The sequence below is a fragment of the Panthera leo genome, chromosome B2 (genome assembly GCF_018350215.1).
Source record: "Panthera leo isolate Ple1 chromosome B2, P.leo_Ple1_pat1.1, whole genome shotgun sequence".
NCBI classification, from domain to species: Eukaryota; Metazoa; Chordata; class Mammalia; order Carnivora; family Felidae; genus Panthera; species Panthera leo.
The window spans coordinates 118,412,586-118,439,168 of record NC_056683.1 but is presented as its reverse complement, the minus strand read 5'-3'; the positions used below and the strand labels follow the sequence as shown (position 1 = coordinate 118,439,168).

Sequence of the window (26,583 nt, the reverse complement as noted above, 5' to 3'; positions counted from 1 at the left end):
AGGCCCCCGTGCCCTCGCTAGGCTGATGCCAGAGAAAGTCAGCTAAAACAGAAGGTTTAACTAAGATCCCTAGCCACCTGATACCTAAAATATTCAGGTTTTCATCAAGAATCATCCATCATGCCAAGAACCAGGAAAATCTTTTTCAATGAAAAAAAGACAAAAGATGCCAACCTCTGAGATGATGTAGATGTTGGCATTATTTGAAAGAATTTTACAGCAGCCATCACAGAAATGCTTCAGTGAATATTATGAATATGCATGGAATAAGTGAGAAAATACAAAGTCTCAGCCAAAATAAAAATAAAAATTCTCAGCAAAGAAATAAAAGATATGAAGAAGAACCAAACGGAAATTTTAGAAACAAAAACAAAAACAGTAACTGAAATACAAAAATCAATGGACGGGCTCAACAACAAAATGGATTAGAGAGAGAAAATAATCAGTGAACTTAGAACAATAGAAATGCCCCAAACGGAACAACAGAGAGAAGACAGACTGGAAGAAAAAAAAAAAATAAACAAAACAATACAATGTACAAACCCTCCAGGCCAATGGGACTAATACAAAAACCAATGACATCTTCCAAATTATTAAATAATTTTTAGATATAAATTGTATTATCTAAAGGATTTTGTGGTCCACAGTCTGTTGAAGAATGATCAGCATATGAACGACAAATAAAAATTGTGGTGTACTAATATAACACCTAAATCAAACCCACGTAGCCAAAAATGAAAGTAGCTTTTGGAGGTCCACAGGACGGGACTAACAGGTATAGTCTATATAGTGGATCAAGTTCATTTATCATGACCACCAAGAAGATATAAAGCAATGGCTACACATTCTCTTCAACAAAATGAACAATTCAGCATGATTCTGCTACTGGTAGGGTCATTTTTATGCACAGAGAAAAATGTTCCTACCACCTTGATGAAAAATGTCACCTTGCATGTATTGACAAGTTCTCCGAAGTTTCATCAAGACATTTGTAACAGTCTAAAACAACTACTTTAGAGCTATTTTCAACCTATGTTAATTACCAGTGAGCAGGATGGGAATATCTTTCTTTTTTTTAATGCAAATGTAGGGTAATATTTTATAGCAGGTAGATAATTCACAGATGTTGCCTCAAAGTTTAACTTGCTAAAGACATTAAATCTGAAATTGCTAAATCACAATTAAAAACAAAAACCCACAGGACTGCATAGTTTGGCTTTGGAAAGGGTATACAGAAAAGACAGAAAGAGGGCCTCAGAGATATTTTTACTTCCACTGAATTTTTTGGTTAAAACTCAGATGAATAAAACTCCAAGTTAAAAAGAATCCAGAATCACTTTTAAATTCTTACGAAAATACTAATGCTGTAACACGGATTATTCCAATCCTATCCATTAGCGCCCTGTTTGCCAGTTCCACAGAAGTTTATTAACGAAAGGAAGAGTCAAATGTCTGGTGTCCAGACAACGTTCACAGCTACTTCTGCCCTTAAGAGAATATAGAAGAGCAGTTTTAGGTATGGTCTGTCTTTATTTCCCAAATCGGAACGATTCTGACACATTCAAACATGTGCGAGACTCAAGAAGAACATTTTCCTACTGCCAGGCCGAGGCCACAGGGTTCCCTGAGACGGTCGTATCACAGAGGATTCTCAGCTCTAACTCTGGTCGACAGTTTCCAAACAACGCGACAGCGTGAACAGAGGGCTGTATAAAATAGAAGGTTCTTTCAAAAACATTTATGATGTGTTTTTTGGAATAAAAAATATCAGTCTTCTTCGTTAAAAGTTGGCAACTGTGTTTTCAACTTTAAAATGTCTGAGATTGGCTCTTTTCTCTCTTGATAGAAGCTGAGTCCAGTGATGTGTTCGACATCTGCGATCCGAGCTCTGTGTAACTTCAGCAACTCTTCAACCCACGAGGAGTCCTGCTTCCCATGCTATGAAGGTGGGAAATGTAAAACAAACAGTCACTGGAGAACAGTCTGTTCACTTTCTGTACAAGCACTTTGTCTTCCCATTTCAATCAGCTATGGCACTTTGGCTCCCAGGTGGCAGAGGCCACAAGATTTGTTAGGTACAATCCCTGCTCTTGAGTAGCTCACTATCTAACATATACTATGCACGTTTGTTTAATTAGATGTCTCAAATCTGGGGAAAGGAAAGTACACCTGGAATAGATGCTCATATATTGCATTGGTGCAAGAGACTGGATCAGTGTGAGGTTAAAAAAAATGCTGGAAAACAGAAGCAATGTGGCATGGCCGAAAGAATGTGCGAATTAGTAGAAAGAAAGTTGGGTTCAAGTCCTGGTTCCATCATTTTCATACCACGTAAACTGAGGCAAGTTGGTTAACATCTGAATCCTGATTCTCTTACCTGCACCCTCCTTATAAGGTTGTTTTTGAGGATCAAATGTAATGATGTGTGCAAACTATAAAAACACCAGCTCTTATCAGAATCCGTGATCTACACAGTTGCAATGAAGACAGCGTTGGGGGAAGTGGTGAAACACAATTTCAGCTGGTTTGGTAGCGAAGTCTCAGCTAACATGAGATCAGACAAGAAGTAAAGGCATGTGCTCTGGCACATGGAAGCAGAAGTGGTAGCTGAGGCAGGTAACAGAGATAGAAATCATACATTCATGCATAAGTACCATTTTTCTGCATCTGGCTCCTGTAGAGGGTCAGGTGAAGAAAGTATCCGCTGATTGGTGGTCTATAATTGTACTTGATTTTTTTTTAACGTTATTTATTTTTTGAGAGAGGGACAGAGAGTGAGGGAGAGGCAGGGAGCAGGGAAGACGGAGGATCCCAAGCAAGCTCCGTGCTGTCAGCACAGAGCCTGATGTGGGGCTCGAACTCGTTAACCATGACATCATGACCTGAACGGAAATCAAGAGTCAGACACTGAGCTGACTGAGCCCCTATGATTGTACTTTAAAGACATCCTTCAATAAAGATCCCTGTACCCTTGGGACATTATTAGTTGGTAAGGATAAATATAGACTTTTCACATAAAAAGGGAATGGATCAATAGTTTCCATTTTCCCATTAGCCTCCAATCATCACTATACCCAGTACTAATTGCTGCCCCACTCAGTTTTTCTCTGCAGCAATCTTCACTCTGGCCCTCAAAGGAAAAGCCCTGACTCAGTGCATTACTTGGCCAGTAGATATTTTTCATCTGTCCCAACATACACAGGAAAAGATGCAAAGTACATGTAAGACATCTGTTTTCTCAGGCCAATATCCTGTTGATCCTTAGTCACTACTTCAGAGACGAAACAGAAGGAATCAGTAAGTATGGGTGATATACCTTCAAATAATCCTCTCTCCGGTTCAAGTCCAATAGTTAGTGTCTTCAAGGCACACTGCTATTATAGAATTTGATAAAATGTTTGTACAAGAGCTTTTGGAATGATAGAGATAGGAAAGGAACTCGGTGCCTAACTCATGACACCTGACATTATTTTGGTCATGAAATGTAAGCGTAAGTCTGTTGCTGCCTTCTTTTGGGGGGAAAGGGCCCAGAATTCAGACATGATATCTAGAGAAGTAGAAACCATCTTCAGCCCACATACGCTACATGCTAATAATAGCAGCAAAGGAACACAGGAAAGGTCTGGGTCCCTAATGGTGCTGCTGACCCAAGACTGTCTACCTCTGGATGGCCCATTACACGAGGACTTGCTCAAGTCACTGTACATGGTCCTCTTATTTTCTGCAGAACACTAACTGATACCTTTAGTGATCATTTAATCTCTTGGGAAAAAAGAAATCAATGAACAAGGGAATACTCATACAGTGTTGAACATTGAACAGTTAGCAGACTTAGATGCCTGTTGGCATAGGTAAAAAAGGTAAAATCCTGCTCTTCTGTACTTAATTCTGAAGAATAAGGAAAAATAACTTAATGAGAAATATCTTCTATGAGAACTGATCAATCTCAAAGTTTATCAGAGAAACAATTAAAGAGTGAAATATCTTCATTAATTCTTAATGAATGACACATAGACTCCTAGATCAAGGAGGGCAATACATCCCTATTTTCCACTCCTGGGCCCACAGCAGAAACCACAATCTGTTTTGTTCACTGCTGTGTTCTCTGTACTAAGAGTCCCTGGCAACACGTAGTTATTAAAGAAAAGAACGGCTGGATCCAAGAAGGGATACATGAATAAATAAAGGGAGGAATGAATAAGCAATCATAGCACTCTCTCCTGCTGAGCTCAGACTCATCCTTTTGACCACAGGACTCCAGATATCCACCACCCATTCAAATGAGGCTGGTAAGAAAGCCACATCTTGTTGCCAACTTAGATCTAAACTTAGAGGGTGTAAGTTCAATGGACAAAAAAAAAAAAAAGTGAAAAAAAAAAATCTACTGGGAAATCTGGGAAGTACTCTGAAAAAAAAAAAAAACAAAAAAAATTTGGCTCACCATAAGGAAAAACTTTAAAATTCCTAAAATTTTAATGGAGTCTTGATGTTCAAAGACGAGTTTAGGTATTTTAAATTCTGAGCAAATAAGGTAACACAAAACAATTATTTCTAAATGCTGAATGACCATAGAATAAGAAAAGATAATTAAAGACAAACCTGAATTTTATAATAAAGTCGTATACAGAAAATTAATCTGAAATACTACAGAACTATAACTTTAAGACTAATTTATAACAATGTTAACACTCTGGGAATTATAAATCCAGTTTGGGAACAAGAATAAATTCATAGCTCAAATAAACCTAGAATTTAGTGGCTATGCCATATGAAGGCATTCGTATGTTTTTACATTTTGATCTATTTTATTGTGTTTAAAAAAAAATTTTTTTTTTGAGAGAGACACACAGCACATGCACACGTGAGCATGGGGTGGGGCAGGGAGGGGGAGGGCAAAGACAGAGGGGGCAGAGGTTCCCGAGCAGGCTCTGAGCTAACAGAGAGCCCAACGTGGGGTTCGATCTCACAAACCATGAGATCATGACCTGAGCCAAAGTCAGACGCTCAACTGACTGAGCCACAGAGACACCCCTGGTTTGTGTTTTTAACAGGCAAGGGTGGTCTTCTCCAGAGATAGGTCATCTCAGAGTATCAGATTTAAAACCGTCCTGCAAAGTTCATGTGAAGTGCATCCTTTCAAAGTACATGCATATTCAAGTTCCGTTTTTGCCCAGAGTAATGTTAGATACAACACACCAATATACTTATATCCGTATTTTCAACGTGTCAGGTAAGCTAACAAAGGCTACTTACCACACAGCTCTCACTGTTGTCACTCCTGTGAGGCAAAATGAAAGCTAAGGTGTCTAAATCTCCACACTGTGAGGGAGTCTGGAATGTGTTTTTACAACTTGTTAGCACAATGAAGAAGTGAGTCGGGATCAGAATTTCTCGATTACGGATGCGTCTGCTGTTTCTGTAAGATAAGGCAATATTCACTTTAAGAAAGAAATAACTATCTTCTTAATGAATACTTCAGGAAAGTATAATTTTAATGCAATGCATCTAAAAATACAATGCAAATAATTAAATGTTAGTATGAAGTTAGTCATTGTGATACCTCAACATATCTGCCAGACTGAAACAATGAATTAGAAGACACTCAGATAAACATACACTAAATACTTTTTGTTTTCTATAAGAATTTATTGAACTTCGGATTTTTTTTTTGTTGGAATTGGAATGGAGATGCTAAAGAAAAAAAAATATGTATCATTCTCGAATACCTACAGCCAAAATTCTAAAGCATTATTGATAAGTATTTTCAACCCTATGCAACTGTGCAGATAGTAGACAGAGAGGAAACTAGTCTGGGATTTTTTTCTGTTCCATCCCCTCCAGAGAAGTCATATGTTTTTACATTTTGATGTAAACTGTGACTCTTCTTTGTTTTAAAGGCATTTCCTTTCCCATCCCAATAATTTCTTTTAAATTGTAGTATATTCTCGAAGAGGTCCCAAGTAACACCTTTACCTCATCGTAATTCTATTTCCTTGGGGCTCAAAGCTAGGTTTGTTTGTTTTTCAGCATCTTTCAAAATTTAAGGTAGTGGGAGCAATGTTTTCAATTTTAATCTTCTGTGGAGCCATAATATAGAAGATGGATTAAAACAGAGAGCTCTGGTAGAATGCAAAATGTATAAAGTTCTCTTCTTTACCCATTCTACTGCTGTGACCTCTGAGGCAGTTATGTTAGGACCCTTATTCCTCAAGGGATATAGTTTAAAACAAACAAACAAACAAACAAAAAAAACCCCTGGCATTTTACAAACTAATGTGCTACAGATATATGTGTGTGAAGAGTAATTTCCGAGCCTGCCTGGAAGAACGGTGCTCAGGGAGGAGGTGAATCTCAGCAGATGTTTCAATTTCTTTATCCTGGAGCCTTAATAGCAAAATTGCTTCCAAAACTCATGTTACTTTTTTAAGAAAGATCAAATGGAGGGATCCAGGTGTGCTATTTCGAAGGGACACATGCAACCCCATGTTTATAGCAGCACTATCAACAATAGCCAAAGTATGGAAAGAGCCCAAATGTCCATCGATGGATGAATGGATAAAGAAGATGTGGTATATACAGACATACAATGGAGTATTAGTCGGCAATCAAAAAGAATGAAATCTCGCCATTTGCAACTAAGTGGATAGAACTGGAGGGTATTATGCTAAGTGACATTAGTCAGAGAAAGACAAAAATCATATGACTTCACTCATATGAGCACTTTAAGAGACAAAACAGATGAACATAAGGGAAGGGAAACAAAAATAACATCAAAACAGGGAGGGGGACAAAACAGAAGAGACTCTTAAATATGCAGAATAAACAGAGGGTTCCTGGAGGGATTGCGGGAGGGGGGATGGGCTAAATGGGTAAGGGGCGCTAAGGAATCTACTCCTGAAATCATTGTTGCACTATATGCTAACTAATTTGGATGTGAATTAAAAAAAATAAAAATAGGGGCGCCTGGGTGGCTCAGTCGGTTAAGCGTCCGACTTCGCTCAGGTCACGATCTCACAGTATGTGAGTTCGAGCCCCGCGTCGGGCTCTGTGCTGACGGCTCAGAGCCTGGACCCTGTTTCGGATTCTGTGTCTCCCTCTCTCTCTGACCCTCCCCCGTTCATGCTCTGTCTCTCTCTGTCTCAAAAATAAATAAATGTTTAAAAAAAAAAATTAAAAAAAAAATAAAATGTTCTCCTCTCCTTTATGAAAAACCACTGTTGGTTTTTTTTTTCAAGATGGTCACTCCATCTCCCTCTAACCAAAGTTGGGTAAAAGCTGTGACATTCACTCAAGGCCTAAGCTTGGACACTATAGATTTATAACCCTGTTGGTTCTTTCAGGATGCCTCTAGCCACAGCACGTGTTCATCTTCTAGCCAGCAGTATGTTAATTAAGACAGTATTTTAACAATCAGCCACACATAGAGATTTTAAACATGGATGTTACCTTCTTAACATACAGTGAGTTCAGTGCTTAATCTGAGCTCAAGAATTACTTATCTAAGCTGCGTGGGAGAGAAACACTCCTTCTTTCCTCCAAAAAACATTTTACTGAACACTGAGCAAAACATCAAAATTAATCAGGTATTTCAAGGGGCTCTCAGTGTAATCGGAAATGTCACGTGCATCAATATGAATACTATCAGACAGAAAAGGCTCTGGTGACTCAACTGGATGGTAATCCCACTTGACAGCTGTTTTTAAGAGGAAATGAAATATGTCTTACTGCTTCAGGGTCTCTGAGGAATCATAGCATCCATCATAATCAGAGTCAAACACAGGGCCACTGACAACATTGACACCATTTCTTTCTTCTGCATACCTGTGCAGTAGGGTGCCATGAAAGTAGTGCCATATAACTGAAACAAGAAGGAAGTCAGTGCAGTTTCAAAAGAATAAGGTGCCATGCTGTTGTGTTACAAAAACTCAACAACCTCATTTGAAATCAGCATCTGTAATAATCAGAGACAAAGTCGAATTTGGCTTCAGTGTTAATGTGAGGCCAAAAATCCATTGCTCAACTTTGGCCTTTGGCAGAACTAATAAACAAATGTTGAATTCAAGACTATTTTGGACATGACTGATCATGTGCATCACCATGAATTTGTGATCACAGACCACCACAAAGCATAAAAAACCATGAACATCAGTAAACAAGGCAGGTTATTCAGATTTATTGTTAATATCTGAACATTCCTTTTGAAATAGTCACAAGTACTCTCCATGTAAATTAGAGTAAAAATCTCCTGTATGCTCTATATTGTGAAATCCTATATGTCACTTGAGGTATAAATTTATATTTATCCTTGTAAGAGCCAAATGCTGCGATAATTAATAACGATGTAAAATCCATACATTTTAAGATCAAAAGCAATTATCAAGAACTTCCAAAAGTTAAATAAGGAAACATACCGAAAGTTTATGTAGATGTTGTAGATTATATTAACTGGATAACTTTCCAAGAAGACTACATACTTTTTCCACCAAAAAATGTCATTTATAGAGATTTAAATACAGAGTAGAATAAATGGTATTGGAATATATCATGAGTCTAATAGTTGTAGAATTTTTGTGTATTGGTGTTGTCCAAGTTAAACCGATAAGAATGTATCAGATAGTCATTTAATTTAGAGGGTCAACCTTATTAATATAAATTATACCTATAATACACAGAAATTCATTGAGATTATGAAATATAGGGTTAAAATTTTTTACCTTGAAAACTCTGGTACATTGGCACTATGTTAGTATTAAGCAATGCTTCAGAATATAGTTGACTTGAACCTTTATTTAGTTCTACAAAAAAAATAAAAATAAAAAAGACAACTATTTCATTCTTCATGAGTAGCATTAGACATTATACTTTTTCATGGGAGTAGCATTTTTAAAAATTAGCTATCACCTTAAACCCATAAAACTTTCCCAGGTACTGGGTCAAGGGAAAGGGCAATGTGCTTGGTCAAGTCCTTTTAAAAAAAGGAAAATATTGGGGCGCCTGGGTGGCTCAGTCGGTTGGGCGGCCGACTTCGGCTCAGGTCACGATCTCGCGGTCCATGAGTTCGAGCCCCGCGTCGGGCTCTGGGCTGATGGCTCAGAGCCTGGAGCCTGCTTCTGATTCTGTGTCTCCCTCTGTCTCTGCCCCTCCCCCATTCATGCTCTGTCTCTCTCTGTCTCAAAAATAAATAAACGTTAAAAAAAAAAAAAAAAAAGGAAAATATCTAAGTATTTTCTTCCTCAAGATGAATTTAGCAAAGAAACAAAAGCTTAATAAGAGCCCCAAAATAAACGTGTTCAATTTTTACCTTATTTGCCTTATTTCAACTACGATGTATTGTGTGGACAATCTTCTTTCCTTCAACTCTTTTACAGTGAAAGGAAAAAAGAGGATATCTGGCTTCAGAACAATACCTACTGCCCTAAAAAAACATCACAGGACGTCTGCCTCGAAATGCTGTACAAGGCTTCTTTGTATGGATTTTCAGCTTGGATCTGCTCTATTTTCATAAAGCAATAACCAAGTTCTGACTTCAGACACTTATTCTGGGGGCTGGACTGGATACTGAAAGTATTTAAGCACCTGGAGACTTCTGATTTTTGCCTTTTAAGGCCAGCCTCAAAATGTCTTCTCATTAACATACAAATTTGCCACATTAAAAAGAGAACACTTAACCTCAAAAAAAAAAAGAAAAAAGAGAGAGAAAAATCTTCCCTAGTGGCTCTGTCCCCGTAAAGGGCAAGCACACTTGGGCTCTGCCTATTCCTAATTCTTTGACAAATTGTTTTTCTTTTTAACAAACAAAATGATATCTCCCTCCTAAGACCCCTGCTGTATCCTTCTGACTCAAGTTTTCTCAAATTCTGTGTAAAAGAAAGGTAGAAAAAATGAAGAATGTCCTATCTACAGTGTCTGCACTAAATCAACTACCCTCCAAACAAAAGCTAAAGGTTTTGTAAAATTCAAGTTTAGATGCTTTAGAAAATTTCCCCTAAGAGTTATACTTCTCATTCGTGATGATCAACAATAAAAAGATGGTGTCCATTGCCCCAAAAGAAAGAAAAGGAGAAGGAAGAGAGAAAGAAGACCAGGGAAAGGGCAGGTCAGGGAGGAAGAAACTTACGTGGTGGGTAGAGGAACCCGTAACTCAGTTCAGCATTATTTTTATAAAACGAACACTTATGGACAGGATTGAGGGAAATTCGAAGATCCTGGTGGAGACAGTTGGAAAAGTCTTCTGTAGAGAAACTGTCCTGAAAAACAAAATGTAAAGAGCCATGAGGTATCAGGCATATAAAAGAAAAGAAGACTGCTTTATGAAGAGTTGAGGTTGAACCACGCCCTACAAGGTCTGTGAACATCACCCTACTTGTCCCTTTAGGTCCTACTCCATTTTCTCATTTTTCTAACAGTGTATTCATCTTTTTTCTAACTGAAAGGCAACAACTCTTTATACTATTAAGGATATTAGTCATTTGTCACATGTGCAAATATTGGCCTATTATGCTGGGTTCATTTTGCTTACAAGTTTCAAACTTTCAGGGAGCGAAATGCCGATTTTGGGGGGACCTGAGCCTATCTTCCAAAGACAACTGCATAGACTTGAAAGCTGGTGCTTGGGGAGCCACTGAATTAACAATGCAGCATGAAAACCTCGGGAGCACTGATGACTGAATTTATGCTGCTTTGATTGTATTACAAAACAGAACATTCAAACCAAAGCAAAGAACACCGTAATTAAGGCATTAAACAATAAATCTGATGGGGACCTACACAATACTGGCTAGACTCCTACATATTACAAAGTCAAGTACAAAACATGTTTGTAGTGTTTGAAGATAGTCGTCAAAATTAGAACAAATTTATGGCTGAAACTTTATGTAAATATGAGAATATGTGGGGGTGTGTAATATATACATATTTTTTTAACATAGACATTACATATATACATGCACACATCCCTACCTTTTTTATTTAGCTTTCTCAGTGAGTATTAACAATAGTTTTATTTTTTAAATCCAACTGCTAGACTCAACTAAGCTTTCACAAATCCCCTTTCCATCCCTTAAGGGCTTCCTGTAGCTTGCCAGGCATTCAGTCTTTGAAAATTTGGTCAGACTAGTTTAAAACTTTAATTTGATCAAAATCTAAATCTCATTGTCTCTCCACTTCTCTCTTTCAAGGCCTATCTTCTGCTTCTCTTTCTACTACAGCAGCCAGGGGACACGGATGAGGGGGAATGGTGGTCTTATTCTGGGATATTCCATACCACGCCTACCCACAACTCCTTTCAAGGGCTTCCTGTGGTCTGGGAGGTGGACGGGATCCCCAGCCTCTCTGTAGTTTGATTTGAGGATCTTCCCATAGGTGTTACACACTGAAAAATTACTGAGTTTTAATGGCCTTCCCCATCAGTGAGGACCCCTTAAGGTGAGTACAACCAAGGAAAGTCCTTATACTCATACATCTATGCATTTAGAGACGAATACTTGTGACTGACTGCAAAACTGATTACATAAGTTAGAATCATAAAATATGAAAACAAACAAACAAACACAAGGCAAGGGAGACACTTTCATGCACATTCCTCATTTCCCAGAAGAAGAAATTTGCTCGGAGTCTCAAAGTCACAGAGCTAGAATCAGAACTTAATTCCTGCAACTCCCAATTCAGTGATCTCCTAATTTAGGAACTGATTATAAAGCCAAGATTAGTTTGGCCCAAATTAACCATGCTTTTAATGTTCTGCTTAATGATAATTAATGAAATAATCACACGTAGCTAGAGGGGCGACCAATACTTGCATTTCTGTCGACAGTGTAGGATGTCCAAAGGGGCATCAGGATGTCATGGCTGTAAGCACTCACAAACCGGTGCTGGTAAAGAAGGCAAACTGTGCTGTCCCTCTGGAGAACTCTGGGTCTTCCATAGGGTACAGTGCCACGCTTAATAACCTTCTCTTGGGTCATAGGAGAAAAATGAAACCACCGTTCAAACAAACTTACTGTGAACTATATGATAATATATAATGATAACATTCATCTAATTCTTTCCTTAAGACCCTATTGAAAAATTATTTTTTACTACAAAAAAAAAAAAAACACACACAAACTAATTACAAAGAGCAGAACCATAAATGATTTAGAAAATAAAAGGGATTCACCACAGTTTTTGCCTATGGAGATTCTGAGAGATCAGTGTAATATCAAGATCTCACAAGGGGACACTGTGAAATTGCTAGAAATTTCAGCAAATAGGTCTTAAATAATATTACTAAAATTCTTTAACATTACTTTAATGACTTATTCTTTAGAGCAAATCTCCAGAAAGAAAAATTTGAGGATGATGTATGTGCTTGGAAAACAAAAATTCAGAACCGAAATTATGAGATAAAGCTGAATGAAAGTGATAGTGATATTATAGTGATAGTATATATACCGTTTACTGCGCTTTTTCCAAGCGTCAAGTGCTTTGTAGAGTCCTTTGTAGACATCGTCTAATTGAATTCTTAAATAGTCCTATGAATTAAGGTTATATGTCCATTGTACAGATGAGAATACAGCAGTTTACAGGGAGTAAATACTTTTCCAATGGACATACAGTTCCTAAGTTCATATTCAAACACAGATCTACTCAATTCCAAAAGTGTCATCTTTCACTATGCTTTGTCACCATGGGCCATCAAAGATTTCTCTAAACATGTACAGAGATTTTATATAGGCAAATTCAATTTGGGAATAATGTAGAATTCACCTTTTTATTCCAGAAGGAAAAAACTGAGCCAAGTAACTTAAGGATCAGAGACTACATCAAAGTGTATCAGAGATCATATCAAAGTGACACTGAGCATCCAAGTCCCAGCTGACAAATGTTCTCAGTTGTCTGTGTATTAAATATGCTTAATTTTCACTCAAAAGTTATGAAGAGGGGCACCGGGATGGCTTAGTCAGTTAGGCGTCTGACTCTTGATTTTGGCTCAGGTCACGATCTTAGGGTCATGGGATCTAACCCTGCATGGAGCCCCAAAGTCTATGCCCAGCATGGAGCCTAATTAAGATTCTCATTCTCTTTCTCTGCCTCTCCCAGTTTACACTCTCTCTCTCAAAAAAAAAAAAAAATCTATGAAGAAATAATTTTAGATAAATCAATCAACTTATACTCTCCTGTAATTAACTAAGAACCAGGTGAGATAGAAATTTAACAGTATTTTCAATGGAAATCTGAGGGTCTCTTATAAACTTATAAAAATCTCCAAAATCTCAAACCACCTCAACTCTGTTCATAAAGAGTTATTCAGCTTCCACTAAATGCATGATGTGCTGTAACTATCCCTTCCTTCCTTATGACTAGCAGTCTAGACTGTTGAGCAAGGACATTGCCATGTTTCATCAGGTGGTCCTCCCCTACTACTTTTATGTTACTGGCTATTCTCAGCTAATGTCCCCAGACCAGTTCTCTGTGGTTGACACTGTTGAGAAAAAGCCTGTTTCCACATTCCAAGCTCAAGAGTAAGGATGCCTTGGGGCGCCTGGGTGGCTCAGTAGGTTAAGCATCCGACTTCGGCTCAGGTCATGATCTCGCGGTCCGTGAGTTCAAGCCCCGCGTCGGGCTCTGTGCTGACGGCTCAGAGCCTGGAGCCTGTTTCACATTCTGTGTCTCCCTCTCTCTCTGACCCTCCCCCATTCATGTTCTGTCTCTCTCTGTCTCAAAAATAAATAAACGTTAAAAAAAAATTAAAAAAAAAAAAAAAAAGAGTAAGGATGCCTTCCTTACCTTCTGCCACAGTCAAATTCAACTGTATCTCAAAATCCACAACTGGCAAAACCTAAAAGTTAATAACACTATTTTAAGCGATGAGAGACATGGTTTTTTTGTTGTTGTTTTGATATGTGTTTTAATTTTGTAACAATTTCTACAGCCTCATTGTTCCATCGTGGGACAATGATAAAACCATCTTGTACAAGTGAAAGTTATTTTTTTTGAGGAAGAAGATAAAAATTCGGATGACAGCTGCAAGAAGACAAAATTGTTAGATAAGCACAACACTATCAATGAAAAATAAGAATTGCTGTTTTATCATTTTTATCCCTACTCTGACAGTCTTTCTACGAGCCTAAAACAAAACAGAAGGCATAAAATCAACTGTTCCCCAAATCTCTATCTTCATGGACACTATCAATTTTGTTCACTTGTTATCACAAATGTTTATCTTCTTAAAACTATATGTTAAGATAGGAGTAAAAAGAAAACAGTGCCGGGGCGCCTGGGTGGCTCAGTCCATTAAGCGTCCAACTCTTGGTTTTGGCTCAGGTCATGATCTCATGGTTCATGAGATCGAGCCCTGCATCAGGCTCTGCTTTGACAACTTGGAGCTTGCTTGGGATTCTTTCTCTCTCTCTGCCCCTCCCCCATTTGCACTGTTTCTGTCTCTCTCAAAAAAAATAAACTTAAAAAGTAAAGTGCCATATATCCATTTCTTGCCAAAAAATGTTATTTTGCCTCTAAATTTAAGATCAACTGAGGGGTGCCTGGGTGGCTCAGTCAGTTAAACATTGGACTCTTGATTTTGGTTCAAGTCATAATCTCACAGGTTCCTAGATTGAGCCCTGCATTGTCAGTGCAGAGCCTGCTTGGGACTCTCTCTCTCCCTTCCCCAGTTCACTCTCTCTCTCTCAAAATAAATAAACATTAAAAAATACTTTAAAATAAACTGAGATATAGTTTAGGAAAAGAATACTGTGACTGGTTTATAATCAAGACCTCACTGCTAGGACAGTAGCACAGATTCCATGATTCAGGATGCTCCAGAACTTAGCTGGACTTCTTCCAACCTGCACCCAAGTCAAGTCACAGCACCAAGGGATAAAAACAGAAGTGAGGGCTGCCTGGGCAAAGTTAAGCATCCGACTTCAGCTCAGGTCACATCTCAATGGTTCGTGGGTTTGAGCCCTATGACAGGCTGTGCATTGACAGTGTGGAGCCTGCTTCGGATTCTCGGTCTCCCTTCCTCTCTGCCCCTCCCCCGCCTACACTTTCTCTCTCTCTCTCAAAAATAAATAAATAAAAATTTAAAAATATGTGAAAATGCAAAAACCAGGAAGAGGAAAAATAATAAAAGGGCTGCACGTGCGTGCTTATTTGGAATTAAACATAAATATATATTTATGCTCACTTACACATTTTAATTTGATCATGAAGTGTTTCTATAGCACATGCTATGCAGAGGGTGCTGCAGAATCACACAAACTGGGCTACACTTTTTGTCAATACTTACGGAGGGATCACATGAACAGTCAAGGTTATGTCTGGGCGTTCTTGTGAACGGGCACTGTGCCAGGGGGTGGGCTTCTTTGGGATGCGTTGGGGTGTAAACAGGATTCTTTAGAAGGTGGTTAAGACTTCCGTGAGTTCCATTATTAGGAGCAGGTGACAAATTCAGTAAATCTGCATAATGCCAAGAATGGTAAATGGTTACCTCGAGGTTTTAAAATCAAATAAATGGTAGACTTACACTATTTTTATCTTTTTAGAACTAAATGTATGTAAGGCTTCTTTACTCTCTACCTAAAATAAAACTATAAAACTCTCTTGAATTTGAGAGCATTTATGACTATGCTATTGTTTTGTTTTTTTTTTTAGCATATATGCTGCTGAAGCAAGCACATGACTATGCTATTCTTAATGGAATTACTGATATTCTGCTGTGCGTCTCTAACGAAACTTCTGAAGTTTAAAGTGTATAATAACTATAGTTACCACCATTGCATACTAATGTCAATCACTGTGCCAATATATTTTTCTTAATTAATCCTCAAAACAATTTAATAAGTTATTGTCAACATTTGGTAGATGAATAATCACAGTGCTTTGCTCAAGGCCTCAAAGCTACTAATGTAGTAAGACCTACGCTTCAAAACCAGCTTTGTCTGAGTCTAAAACTCCTGCTCTTGGGGCGCCTGGGTGGCTCAGTCAGTTGAGCATCCGACTTCAGCTCAGGTGACGATCTCGCGGTCCGTGAGTTCGAGCCCCACGTCGGGCTCTGGGCTGATGGCTCAGAGCCTGGAGCCTGCTTCCAATTCTGTGTCTCCCTCTCTCTCTGCCCCTCCCCCATTCATGCTCTGTCTCTCTCTCTGTCCCAAAAATAAATAAACATTAAAAAAAAATTAAAAAAAATAAAATAAAATAAAACTCATGCTCTTGATAATAACAATAGCAAACACTTAAACAGTAAAGCACTTAGGATATGCCTGGCACTGTTTTAAGTGCTTTAGGATATATTAATTCATTTGAGTGTATAGGCCCCCACTGAAAGAATCATACTCAGGACATATTTAAGGTTTTGCAAATGTCTAGTATCATTATCAGAAAAAGGAAGTAATACTTAAAACATAATATCCAACCATAAAGGTATTAATTAAGAAAGTACAGAGTAAGTCAGTAATATATCTAATGGGTCCTCCTCCATTTCTACAACTGTGACATCGTCATCCATTCAACTATTATTGCTACCAGAGGTTCCGCCTCTTTTGTGTTCCCTTCACAGACTCCAAACTCTTTCCCCGGCTTCCACCTGACGCCTGAGTCAATCGTCGTATCATTAAGCCAAGGGCCTGGCAAACTGCTAGGCATTGGGGATGTACAGACCTCACAGCTCTGGGTGTTGCAGTTTACCTGTGTGCAAACCCATGGAAGAGACACCAGTAATCAGATGGCAATGATCCACATATTTTTTTCAATGACTCTGGGTCAGGAAGGTGAAAGGTAAAAATGTGATCTGTCTCACATCATCTTCATCTCTACAGAGATGCCCACCGTGTGACTTACTTTTCATAATCCTATTCCAGCTCTGTTTTCAGAAGAAATGAAAGAAGCCTGTTCACACTTACCACACATTAAATTATAGACTTCAATACTTTCAAAAGAGTCAACTTCGATGCTGTGCTTGAAGCCAGGTCCATAGCCGATAAAGAGAGCCTAGATTGGCCAGAAAAGTTAACAGTTTATCAGTTCATATCAGCTATGTATGTAGCTGGTGAAAAAAATTATTTTATATTATCCATATTGTACATATATAAACTGGTTATGTTAAGATATCAGAAAAATACCGTGCCCACAGGCTTCATAGGATATGGTGTTAACCCCTGTTGCACATGTAATCTAAGGACATGTAGGATACTTCCCTCAGCTTTACTGTGATTCCTGACTTGACAGTCAGAAGAGAACAGATGATGAAATTGTTTCTCATCTGTGAAATGGGATATGCCCACCCTACACAGTGCTGTAGGGATTAAATTAAATAACTGTTGTGCGTATATTTTGAACTTTTAAATTGCTAGATGAATGTAAGGCATTACCTTCATTTAGAACAAGTATGATATCTTTTCTCCTCTTAAATCATCAGCTTTCATTTATTGTGAAAGCAATATTCTTAACGGAACACAAACATATGCAAAATGATTATTAGAAATTTAGTATGAGGTATAAGTCATATAATACGTCATACATGCCTGAAACATGAATATTTTAACAAATTCTATTAATACCATGCTCAAAATAAAATGACTACATGCAATCATATGCTTCATTAATTCTCATCCAAGACATGTAAGCACAATCCGTGTTTCTAAATCTAAACTTTGAGAGCTTGTTTGGAGGTTCTAGCAGGGGAGCGCAGCTACTCGTATACCCTTGACCAAAGAACGGTCCTCCTCTATCGGGGAAGGTCGTCCTCTTCGACCAAGCACTGGGTGTTGTATGGAAACCAATGTGACAATAAATTTCATATTTAAATAAATAAATAAATAAATAAATCAAAACTTTGTATATCAGTTTTTCTTCAGATACAAACTACTATTTTTTTTAAGTATATCAGATTTACTTACTTGCATATTTGAAAATATATTGTCAGAACCATGGAATCCAATTCCACAATGCTTCCTTTCTGCAGGATTCCTAGTTTTGACATAGTATGAATTAATGATGTGAAGTCTATTCATAGTGCAAAATTTAAAGTCACATTATTTCTGTTAATCAAGAATAAGTAACTATTTTGTTAAACAAACCAAAAAATGGTAAACAAAACCACCTGGCTTTGCAAAGCAGTAAGAGGCCACCCTTATCTTTTATTTTGCAGACAAATCAACCATAAATGCAGGATGGCATAGAGGAAAAAAGCCACTAGCACTGACACAAAACTAGTTTTGAACCCTGACTATGCTATTTGCTAGCTGTGACACTGGCCATGTAGTTCTCTTATCTTCGTTTCAATCTTGTTGTATTGGGTTGTCTGTACAAATTAAATGGCTTAGCCTAAAGCAATCTTTGGAATATAGATGTTCGTAAAATATTGGTTCTCCCATGAAGGCAAGAACCATCCCTTCTTTCAATGTTTTTCTTCCAAACACGAAAAGCACAGCCCTCTAGTAAAAGTAGAGACAAAGTAGAGACAGTGAAACTCTTAAAGTGAATCCTGGTTCATTGCTTAGGTTTTGCTTGACAGGGGTATTTATTGTCCCTGGCTTCCTGGCAACCATCCAAAGAGTTAATTATCAGGTTTTGAGATATTAACAATATTAACCATCCAAGTAATTCTCCAACACATCAATAAACTTTAGAGCTGAAAAAACAACTTTGTAAAATGAAGAAAGCAATTGCTCATTATCATAAAGAGGTTTTACCAATTATTCGCTGGATCTGAAGGTATTATTAGGATAACTGTAATGTGCAGAAGAGATAAGAGCGGCAAGTGGTAACACCAACATGGAACATAAATAATCAATATGGATGTGGGCAGAGGAGTGGCTCCCAGCTGGGGGTGAATGGCCCTCCCCAGGGAACCTATAGCAATGTCTGCAGACATTTTTGGTTGGCTCAACTATGGAAAGGGTGCTTTTTCATCTAGTGGGTAGAAGCCAGGGATGCTTTCAAACATCCCAGAATGCACAGGAGCACAGGACAGCCCTCCACAACAAAGAATGGTCTGACCCCAAAAGGTCAATCCCGGGTTGAGAAGCCCCAGGACAGAGTGAAGAGAATCATCTGTGCACAGTTTTCACACAACAACATTGTTGAAAAGGGCCCAACAGTTACGCTGAATGACTAACATATCAGGTGAGGTTTACCTGGAAACCATCAGAACTTACAATGCAAGTTGCCACTGAGGATCCAAATAGAATGTCAAGGGCTCAATCCTGTCGTTTTTGGCAAAGTGCAAACGCTTCGGTAAGAAATGCTTGAGGTAAGGTTTGAAGTGCTGGTTTGGCTCCCGGCACTGATATTACAGAAGGTAAAGAAAAACTCTTATTTCGATATTTTCTTAGGTGTAAACTTCTTTTGAGACTGTATTCTAATTCCGTAAGATTTTTTTTCTGTTAAAAATTTTACCAGTCTGCTCAGTAAGTCACAGATGCAAAAATAACGGAGTCCCTCTATTCCCAACGATTCAATATTCGTATTTTTTACAGGAAATCATAATTGCTACATAAAAAAAAAACTAAAATTCTTAGACTATGCCATTCATTAATATTTGGGTTACTATCGATGATACCATTTCCAAACATTCTTATAACTGCAATGGTAATCATTTTCTTCAATATTTAAAACACTTCGGGGCCCCTGGGTGGCTCAGTCAGTTAAGTGTCTGACTCTTGGTTTCGGCTCAGGTCATGATCTCACAGTTTTGTGAGCTGGAGCCCCATTCACACTGTGCAGAGACTGCTTGGGATTCTCTCTCTCCCTCTCTCTGTCCCTCCACTGCTTGTGTGCTCTCTCTCTCTCAAAACAAATAAATAAACTTTAATAAATAAATAAATAAAACATATCAAGTAAAAAAAATGTACTATAGATAACTCATCACCAAGTCAAGAATTTATTTTTTAAATGGGCATAAAAGGATTGGCAGGAAATATATAACAATGCCAACAGTACCTATGCTGAGATAACTATAGACTTTTTCCCTTCTATTTTTCCAATTATTTCTTTACTGTTATAAAAATTAATTGATGACAATAAATGAATTCTTAAAAACTTTCAATGCTGGTTTATTGGGGTGTGTCCTTAAAAATCTTTAAAAACTATAGGGCGTTTAGGGGCGCCTGGGTGGCGCAGTCGGTTAAGCGTCCGACTTCAGCCAGGTCACGATCTCGCGGTCCGTGAGTTCGAGCCCCGCGTCAGGCTCTGGGCTGATGGCTCGGAGCCTGGAGCCTGTTTCCGATTCTGTGTCTCCCTCTCTCTCTGCCCCTCCCCCGTTCATGCTCTGTCTCTCTCTGTCCCAAAAATAAAAAAAATAAAAAAATAAAAAAAAAAAAAACGTTGAAAAATAAAAACTATAGGGCGTTTAAATGTTGGCCCACATACTCAAAAATTCTAATGATAAAAAATCCCAAGAACAGATACTGAACTTTTTTTCTAAATATATATTAAAACTAACAATAGGTAAATAATGGAAAAATAAATACACTCACGGAAAGATTTCTGGCAAGGTCTTCATAATCAACTGAAGGGGGACAAAGATAAGAATTAATCATGGATGTTATGCTACAATTAGAAATAAAAATAAAACAAAAATGTTGAATGTCAGACTCAAACTCAAAGCAGGTTCCAAACAGCTTATTTAAACCATTATATATTAGTGGTTGGTAGGAATGAGACAGATCTTTAGGAACCACTCCGTGCCTGTGAAATCATGTTGTACTGTTAAATGAAGAGACAAGTTAAAGAATATCTATCTATCCATCCATCTGTTCATCCATATGTGTGTCCATTCATCTGGCCATCCATCTATATGACCATGCATCTAGATCTAGTATGATTTCATAGTGTAAAAATTTAAAAAAAAAATAGTGTTTTATATACGCATAGCAGATATCTGGGAAGACATTCCAAGCCTAACAGTGTTTAATCTCTAGAGAGAGGAAATGAGGTGTGAATTAGGGAGATTTAAGGAAACCGTTACTTTTTATTTTATATACTTTGATATTTGGTAACTCCAGAATTTCCAAATAAAAAGGACACTGGAAAACGTAGAAGAGAGAGCAAGTAGATAGTTTTGTAACTGAATTTGCATAGCAAGACCACACAGATTTACTTAGTGTCTTCTGTGCTACGAATCAATATATGTCTAGATTTCCAAAGATTCTTCTAGCCATACTTTAGAAAAGTTTGAAAAAAAATTTCAGATACAATAAATGTTTTGTATTTATATTTCATGTATGTATATTGATAAATAAATATAGATATTTTTGCCTTAATTTGGGAAACAGAGGCCTAATGAGAGAAAGCTAAAGCTTAGTCATCCCATCTTAAACATCTCTGGGCACTGCCTCCGCCTATATGGTTTTATAACAGGTTTTATAACAATTGTATACGACTTTTAAGCAGGCTACAACAGAGGTGCAAACAGTTAGGAAATGCACTTGACTTGCAAAAGAATTAACATTTAAAAAATTTCCTTGGCAATTTGGGTTGCACATGTGGTCAACATAGAATTGAAATTTCTTCTTCTCTGTTTACAAAACACATTCTCACTGTGTTTTAGAATGGTAAAAGAAAGTCATTTCTGAGGACAGAAACCAGCTATTTATGGAATTATAAGAATTACAGAATTTCCTGCATTCCTCCTTGTGACAGAATATTATTTTATAACAGCTCTAAGTTGTTTTAATGAAATGTCATTAATGAAACTTGAATGAATGCAGATGAACTTTTAAGTTTTGTTTTGTTTTTTGTTTTTGTTTTTATTTTTAGTACAAGTAATCTCGAACCCAATACAAGTAAAACACACACTACGACATAAAAATGTACTGAGCACACACACATAATATGCTTAGCAACAAAAAACAAAAATAAGTGGTTAGATCTATGTCTTGAATAAAATCCCTTTGGGTACAGAAGACCTGCATTGGAGATTTAATCATGCAAAGGAAATTAACTTCATGCACTTTAGTGTGGAGATACAATAATTTAGAGGAATGTATTCAGAATGTAATCACATTCAAAGTTAGCATCCATATATACTTACATGAAAAGTACTTATCCGGGACATCAGAGGGTCTCAAGCGAGCGGCAGGTCCATATACAATTTTAATATTTTTAACATCTCCCAAATATTTATTCAGATACACATATTTCTTGCAACTGCCCTGTTCCATGCCTAGGAGAAAAAATTCCCAAACATGTTACAACTTCAATAAGGAATTTCACACATAGAAGAGAATTTCCTTCACTTCCAGAATGTAATTCAATAAATATGTGCTCAGTGCTCATGTGAGTTAAACATCTAGTAGGTAAGACACAGAACTTCAGCTGTATCCACCATCTCACTTAAAAAAAATATTTTCCCCTTCATCCACAATTACTTTATTGTTTCTTCTAATTTAGGTAGGTGAGGAGGAATATCACAGCTTCAGACCAAATAGCAAAGCTTAGTTGTTTTCATAAGATCACCTAGAATAGTAACTGGTATTATAAAATTCTCAGTGTCATTCCAGAACTGCATTTTCTTTGGAACAAAACTTCTTACAGCTATTTCTAGAAATAGCTTTTAGCAATTATTTCTGACACAAACAATAACAACAAGAAAAAAAAAAACAAACGCAAAGGGCGTGTTTTCTATTTTCTTGTACATTCATTGCTTCTGCACTCTCAAGGCTGTTACACAAACATGTTCTAAAGGTCAAAATAAGTAAAAAGTGAAATTAACATAGTACTAAAATTAATACATACTGCTTCTAAAATCAGATTTTTATGCTAAATAGAAGATGTACATAATAATGTATTCATTAAATCTAAAATTATTACACTACATTTACCAAAATTAAACATTAAAAAACTTTTTTTAACTTTTCAAAATTCCTGGTACAAACCTTCCTCAAATCAGGAAATGGGTGCATTATCACTGATAGCTGTGAATTCTGTGCTTTACTTGTACTTTATATTTTATATAATTTTTTCCTAAACATTTTCCACAACAAACTACATTAAAAAAAAACAAAAAACAAAGAATTAACTATAACAATCAGAAGAAATAATGAAACAATAACCAGTCAAGGAACCCTTTTTTGGGGCACCATTTAACCTGAAGGGTAAATGATGAAAATTCAGGTTACCATGATCTGAAACAAGGACGAGGTTCAGGCACTGATGCAAGTTCAGCTCCTTTAGACCGTCCATCAGCATGCCAACCATGTTGTCAACCCTCTGCAAAGCTCTGATGACCTAAGAAAGGGAAGCAATTTCATGTGATGGATTCCATATTAACGGCTATTTCTATGTAAAGCTATCTCTGTTCATAAAGGAAAAGTTCAGTGGATGCAACTACTATGATGAACTACATATGATTTGCATTAGGCTAAGACAAGCCAGGTAAGACAATGCCCATTAATAAAAAGAAGGGCCCAAATCCGGTACATGCTCAATCCTAAGTACTGGAAATGTCACTAGCCGACCTGATCGTCTAAATTGCCAAAAATGTTAAAATTGTTCATGAAATGCTTTATAGTTCATTATGTTTGATTTTTAAAACTAGAACTCCTAGGGTGTGCCTGGGTGGCTCAGTCAGTTAAGCCTCCAACTTTGGCTCAGGTCATGATCTCACGGTTCGTAGGTTCAAGCCCCGTATCGGGTGACAGCTCAGAGCTTGGAGCCTGCTTCCGATTCTGTGTCTCCCTCTCTCTGCCCATCCCCACTCACACTCTGTGTGTGTGTCTCTCTCTCAAAAATAAATAAACATTGACAAAAATGTTTTAAATTAGAACTCCTAGGAATACAACCCATTATTTCCTTGCAAACTGCATGTATTTTGCACACATCTATCACGAGGACAGACTAGCAAATAGTTTTAGTAACTTGCTTTTGACATTTCTCTTTTCGGCTCTCCTTGCAAAACCAGGAAAATTCTTTGCAGCTCTACATGTGCTTTCTGTAATGTATCAAATCAGTCTTATCTCTATAGTCAATTTATTCCACTGTAATAATGAAACAACCTCCTTCAATATGGTCTTTCATTCAAAGCCACCCAAGTAATGCAAGTTGGAGTTTTTAAGTATTAAAATCAAGTGGGTTTTGATGTGCCAGTAATATTAGAATTTAACAGAGTTTACAAGCTGGTGACTATGATAGAAAAAGCAAGGGGCTCAATCTTGAATGAAGATGAATCACAAAAATAGTCCTTTGGAAAATCTTCAGTGAAATTAGAAAAGGCAGCACCGATTTCATAATTTATATGAGCTGATAACCAAACAATTACAAAATGATCCTCAGACTTCCTTATAGCCAGACTGACCTAGACATGAGTTGTGTCAGTGAATTTAGTGAAAGAATAAAAATTACACTAGCATCTGGTCAATTGTCAAACCAAGAAAACACTGACACAAAACTTTTCCCTGTCACCAATTATGACCCAGTCACCTTATTGACCATGTGTCTTCCTTACCTCACCTCTAAAGAGCAAAGCAAGGGCACACACAATTAGTAACTACATTAGAGCTGCTGGAGATGTTAGGAGCTAATAGACATGTTAGGATAGGCTCTGGTCTGGACTCTGTGCTAAAGAGACTTTGAGGCTCACAAACTATGCAGACTAGGGTGAAATTCTAGCTATCCCTAGTCTTTTATCTCTTACAGTCATATGGGGGAAAAGATAACAAGAATTCTGAGATTAGGGACCCTGGCTATACCTCTTCTTCCTTTCATCATGACCACCAATATGCCTAGATCCTTACTCCCTGTTTCTTTTCAGATCTTGGGTCACAGATAAAATATACAGCATAAGGGAAGTCAGCTTAGAAGTACAAGGAAAGAAGCTCAAATCGTTTTCTGTTCCAATGCTTCCTCTGCTCCAAGATATAAAAATTCTATGGCCGCACAAAAACTGAAAGCAGTATTTGATCTTTCAAAGCACTATACCGATTACAAACCTAGCCAGGGGTTGGCTAAGTTCCTAAAAGGGCGTCAGGTCAAGTAAGATCTCATGTTGACAGCCTTAGTACATGAACCATTTCCCCATCTCTAACTTCCTAGTAACTGTTCAATAAAACCATGGTTATTTGAAATTTTCTATATTGTTGACAAAATCTCCTATTCTTTAATGCCCAAGCTCTGTTGTAAGCATGATCTCAGAGGTCAGAGCTAGATCTCCTAAGGTGGAGAGATCATAGTAGGCTTCTTGTGTTATTTGACTAATTCTCCTATACTTACATAGAAAATTGAGCACTGGATGTCATATGTAAGAGAGGAATCACTGGGTTCTACTCCTGAAGCCAAGACTACACTGTATGTTAACTAACTTGAATTAAGAAGAAAAAAACCAAAACTTAGGGGTGCCTGGGTGGCTCAGTCAGTTAAGCGTCCGACTTCGGCTCAGGTCATGATCTCACAGTTCATGAGTTCAAGCCCCACGTTGGGCTCTGTGCTGATGGCTCAGAGCGTGGAGCCTGCTTCGGATTCAGTGTCTCTCTCTCTCTCTCTGCCCCCCTCCCTTGTTCGTACTCTGCCTCTCTCTCTCAAAAAAAAATAATAAACAAATAAACATCAAAACAAGAACTAAAAAAAAAAAAAAAAGAAAAAAAAGAAACCAGTCTATGGACAGGCCAGAACCCTGGCTATCTGAACCTTTGCTATCCACACTCTTGTTTCTCAAACACAGAATAAAATAAGTCAAGATTAAAAAAAAAAAAAAAAAGAAAGAAAGAAAAAAAAAAAAGAAAATTGGAGTCTTACCTATTTACAAAACTTCCAAAGACCCTTAGTTTTTAAGCCAATGTAGGGATAAATGTAGTGGATAAAAGCTTTGGAAATGAGAATATGGGATTTAATTTATCATCAGTTCAACTGAGCACTGTGGAAAATATAGACCAGACTACTGTTATTTTTACTAGAGTGCATCCTTTGGTTTAATAAAATTGTGCTTACTACTCTTCCCAGAATCATGGAATCTTGCTAGAATGGTCTAGAAACCTGCTTCAAAGCAGGTTTAGTTACATGACACCAGGTTTCATGAAGTGATCACTGATAAAAAGGTACTTACCTCACTGCTGACTGGTCCATACGAATGACCTGAAGAATCTGGTTCTTCTAAATACAGAGTGTAAAAGTGTGGTCTAAATCAAACAGCATCAAAATGTAATATTTTATAAACACATTGTAAAACAGAATGGAAAGTATAACTTCACAATTGATAGTGATTAAAAAGTCTACAACACTGGGGTAACATTTCTAATCTTTCTGAGAAATAATTTGCAGATTTGGAGTTCTTCAAAATGGTAGCCATAAGAGCTCCCTAAAGAGTTTATTTGGATATAAAATGCCAGAGCCAACTGCAAAGTTTTCTTGCTGCTTATTTTTAAATATTCTGTGATATCTATAAAACAAAGGAGTAGTTACCATACAAATTAGTCATCTACATACCTTTCATCTTTAGGAAGCTGCAACCACTTAAGAACAGCTAAAATCCTTTCTTCAAATGGTACTGAACTAAAATTAAGGATAAACAAAATGAAATAGTCTGTGACATTGTTTGAGTTTAAAATATCAGTGTGTTTCTTATTGAAAAGCACACTGAAAGACTAAAGCAATTGCATGCATTAATTGTGT

General features: G+C 37.4%; 1 protein-coding gene across 1 annotated transcript in view; it reads right to left on the bottom strand.

Moving 5' to 3' along the window:
• Positions 1–413: 413 nt before the first annotated feature.
• ENPP1 (ectonucleotide pyrophosphatase/phosphodiesterase 1) overlaps positions 414–26,583 on the bottom strand; it is a 70,110-nt gene continuing 43,940 nt past the window's right edge. Inside the window, exons 10-25 of the mRNA XM_042939847.1 lie at positions 26,398–26,463; positions 26,018–26,090; positions 23,100–23,208; positions 22,013–22,144; positions 20,457–20,488; positions 19,137–19,264; positions 17,877–17,946; positions 16,881–16,968; positions 15,269–15,438; positions 13,768–13,819; positions 11,799–11,953; positions 10,118–10,247; positions 8,715–8,795; positions 7,726–7,858; positions 5,254–5,416; positions 414–1,938 (exon numbers count right to left, since the gene is read on the bottom strand). Of these exons, the coding sequence (XP_042795781.1) occupies positions 1,768–1,938; positions 5,254–5,416; positions 7,726–7,858; positions 8,715–8,795; positions 10,118–10,247; positions 11,799–11,953; positions 13,768–13,819; positions 15,269–15,438; positions 16,881–16,968; positions 17,877–17,946; positions 19,137–19,264; positions 20,457–20,488; positions 22,013–22,144; positions 23,100–23,208; positions 26,018–26,090; positions 26,398–26,463 (1,753 nt within the window). The 3' untranslated portion in view covers positions 414–1,767. The remainder of the gene's footprint in view (positions 1,939–5,253; positions 5,417–7,725; positions 7,859–8,714; positions 8,796–10,117; positions 10,248–11,798; positions 11,954–13,767; positions 13,820–15,268; positions 15,439–16,880; positions 16,969–17,876; positions 17,947–19,136; positions 19,265–20,456; positions 20,489–22,012; positions 22,145–23,099; positions 23,209–26,017; positions 26,091–26,397; positions 26,464–26,583) is intronic.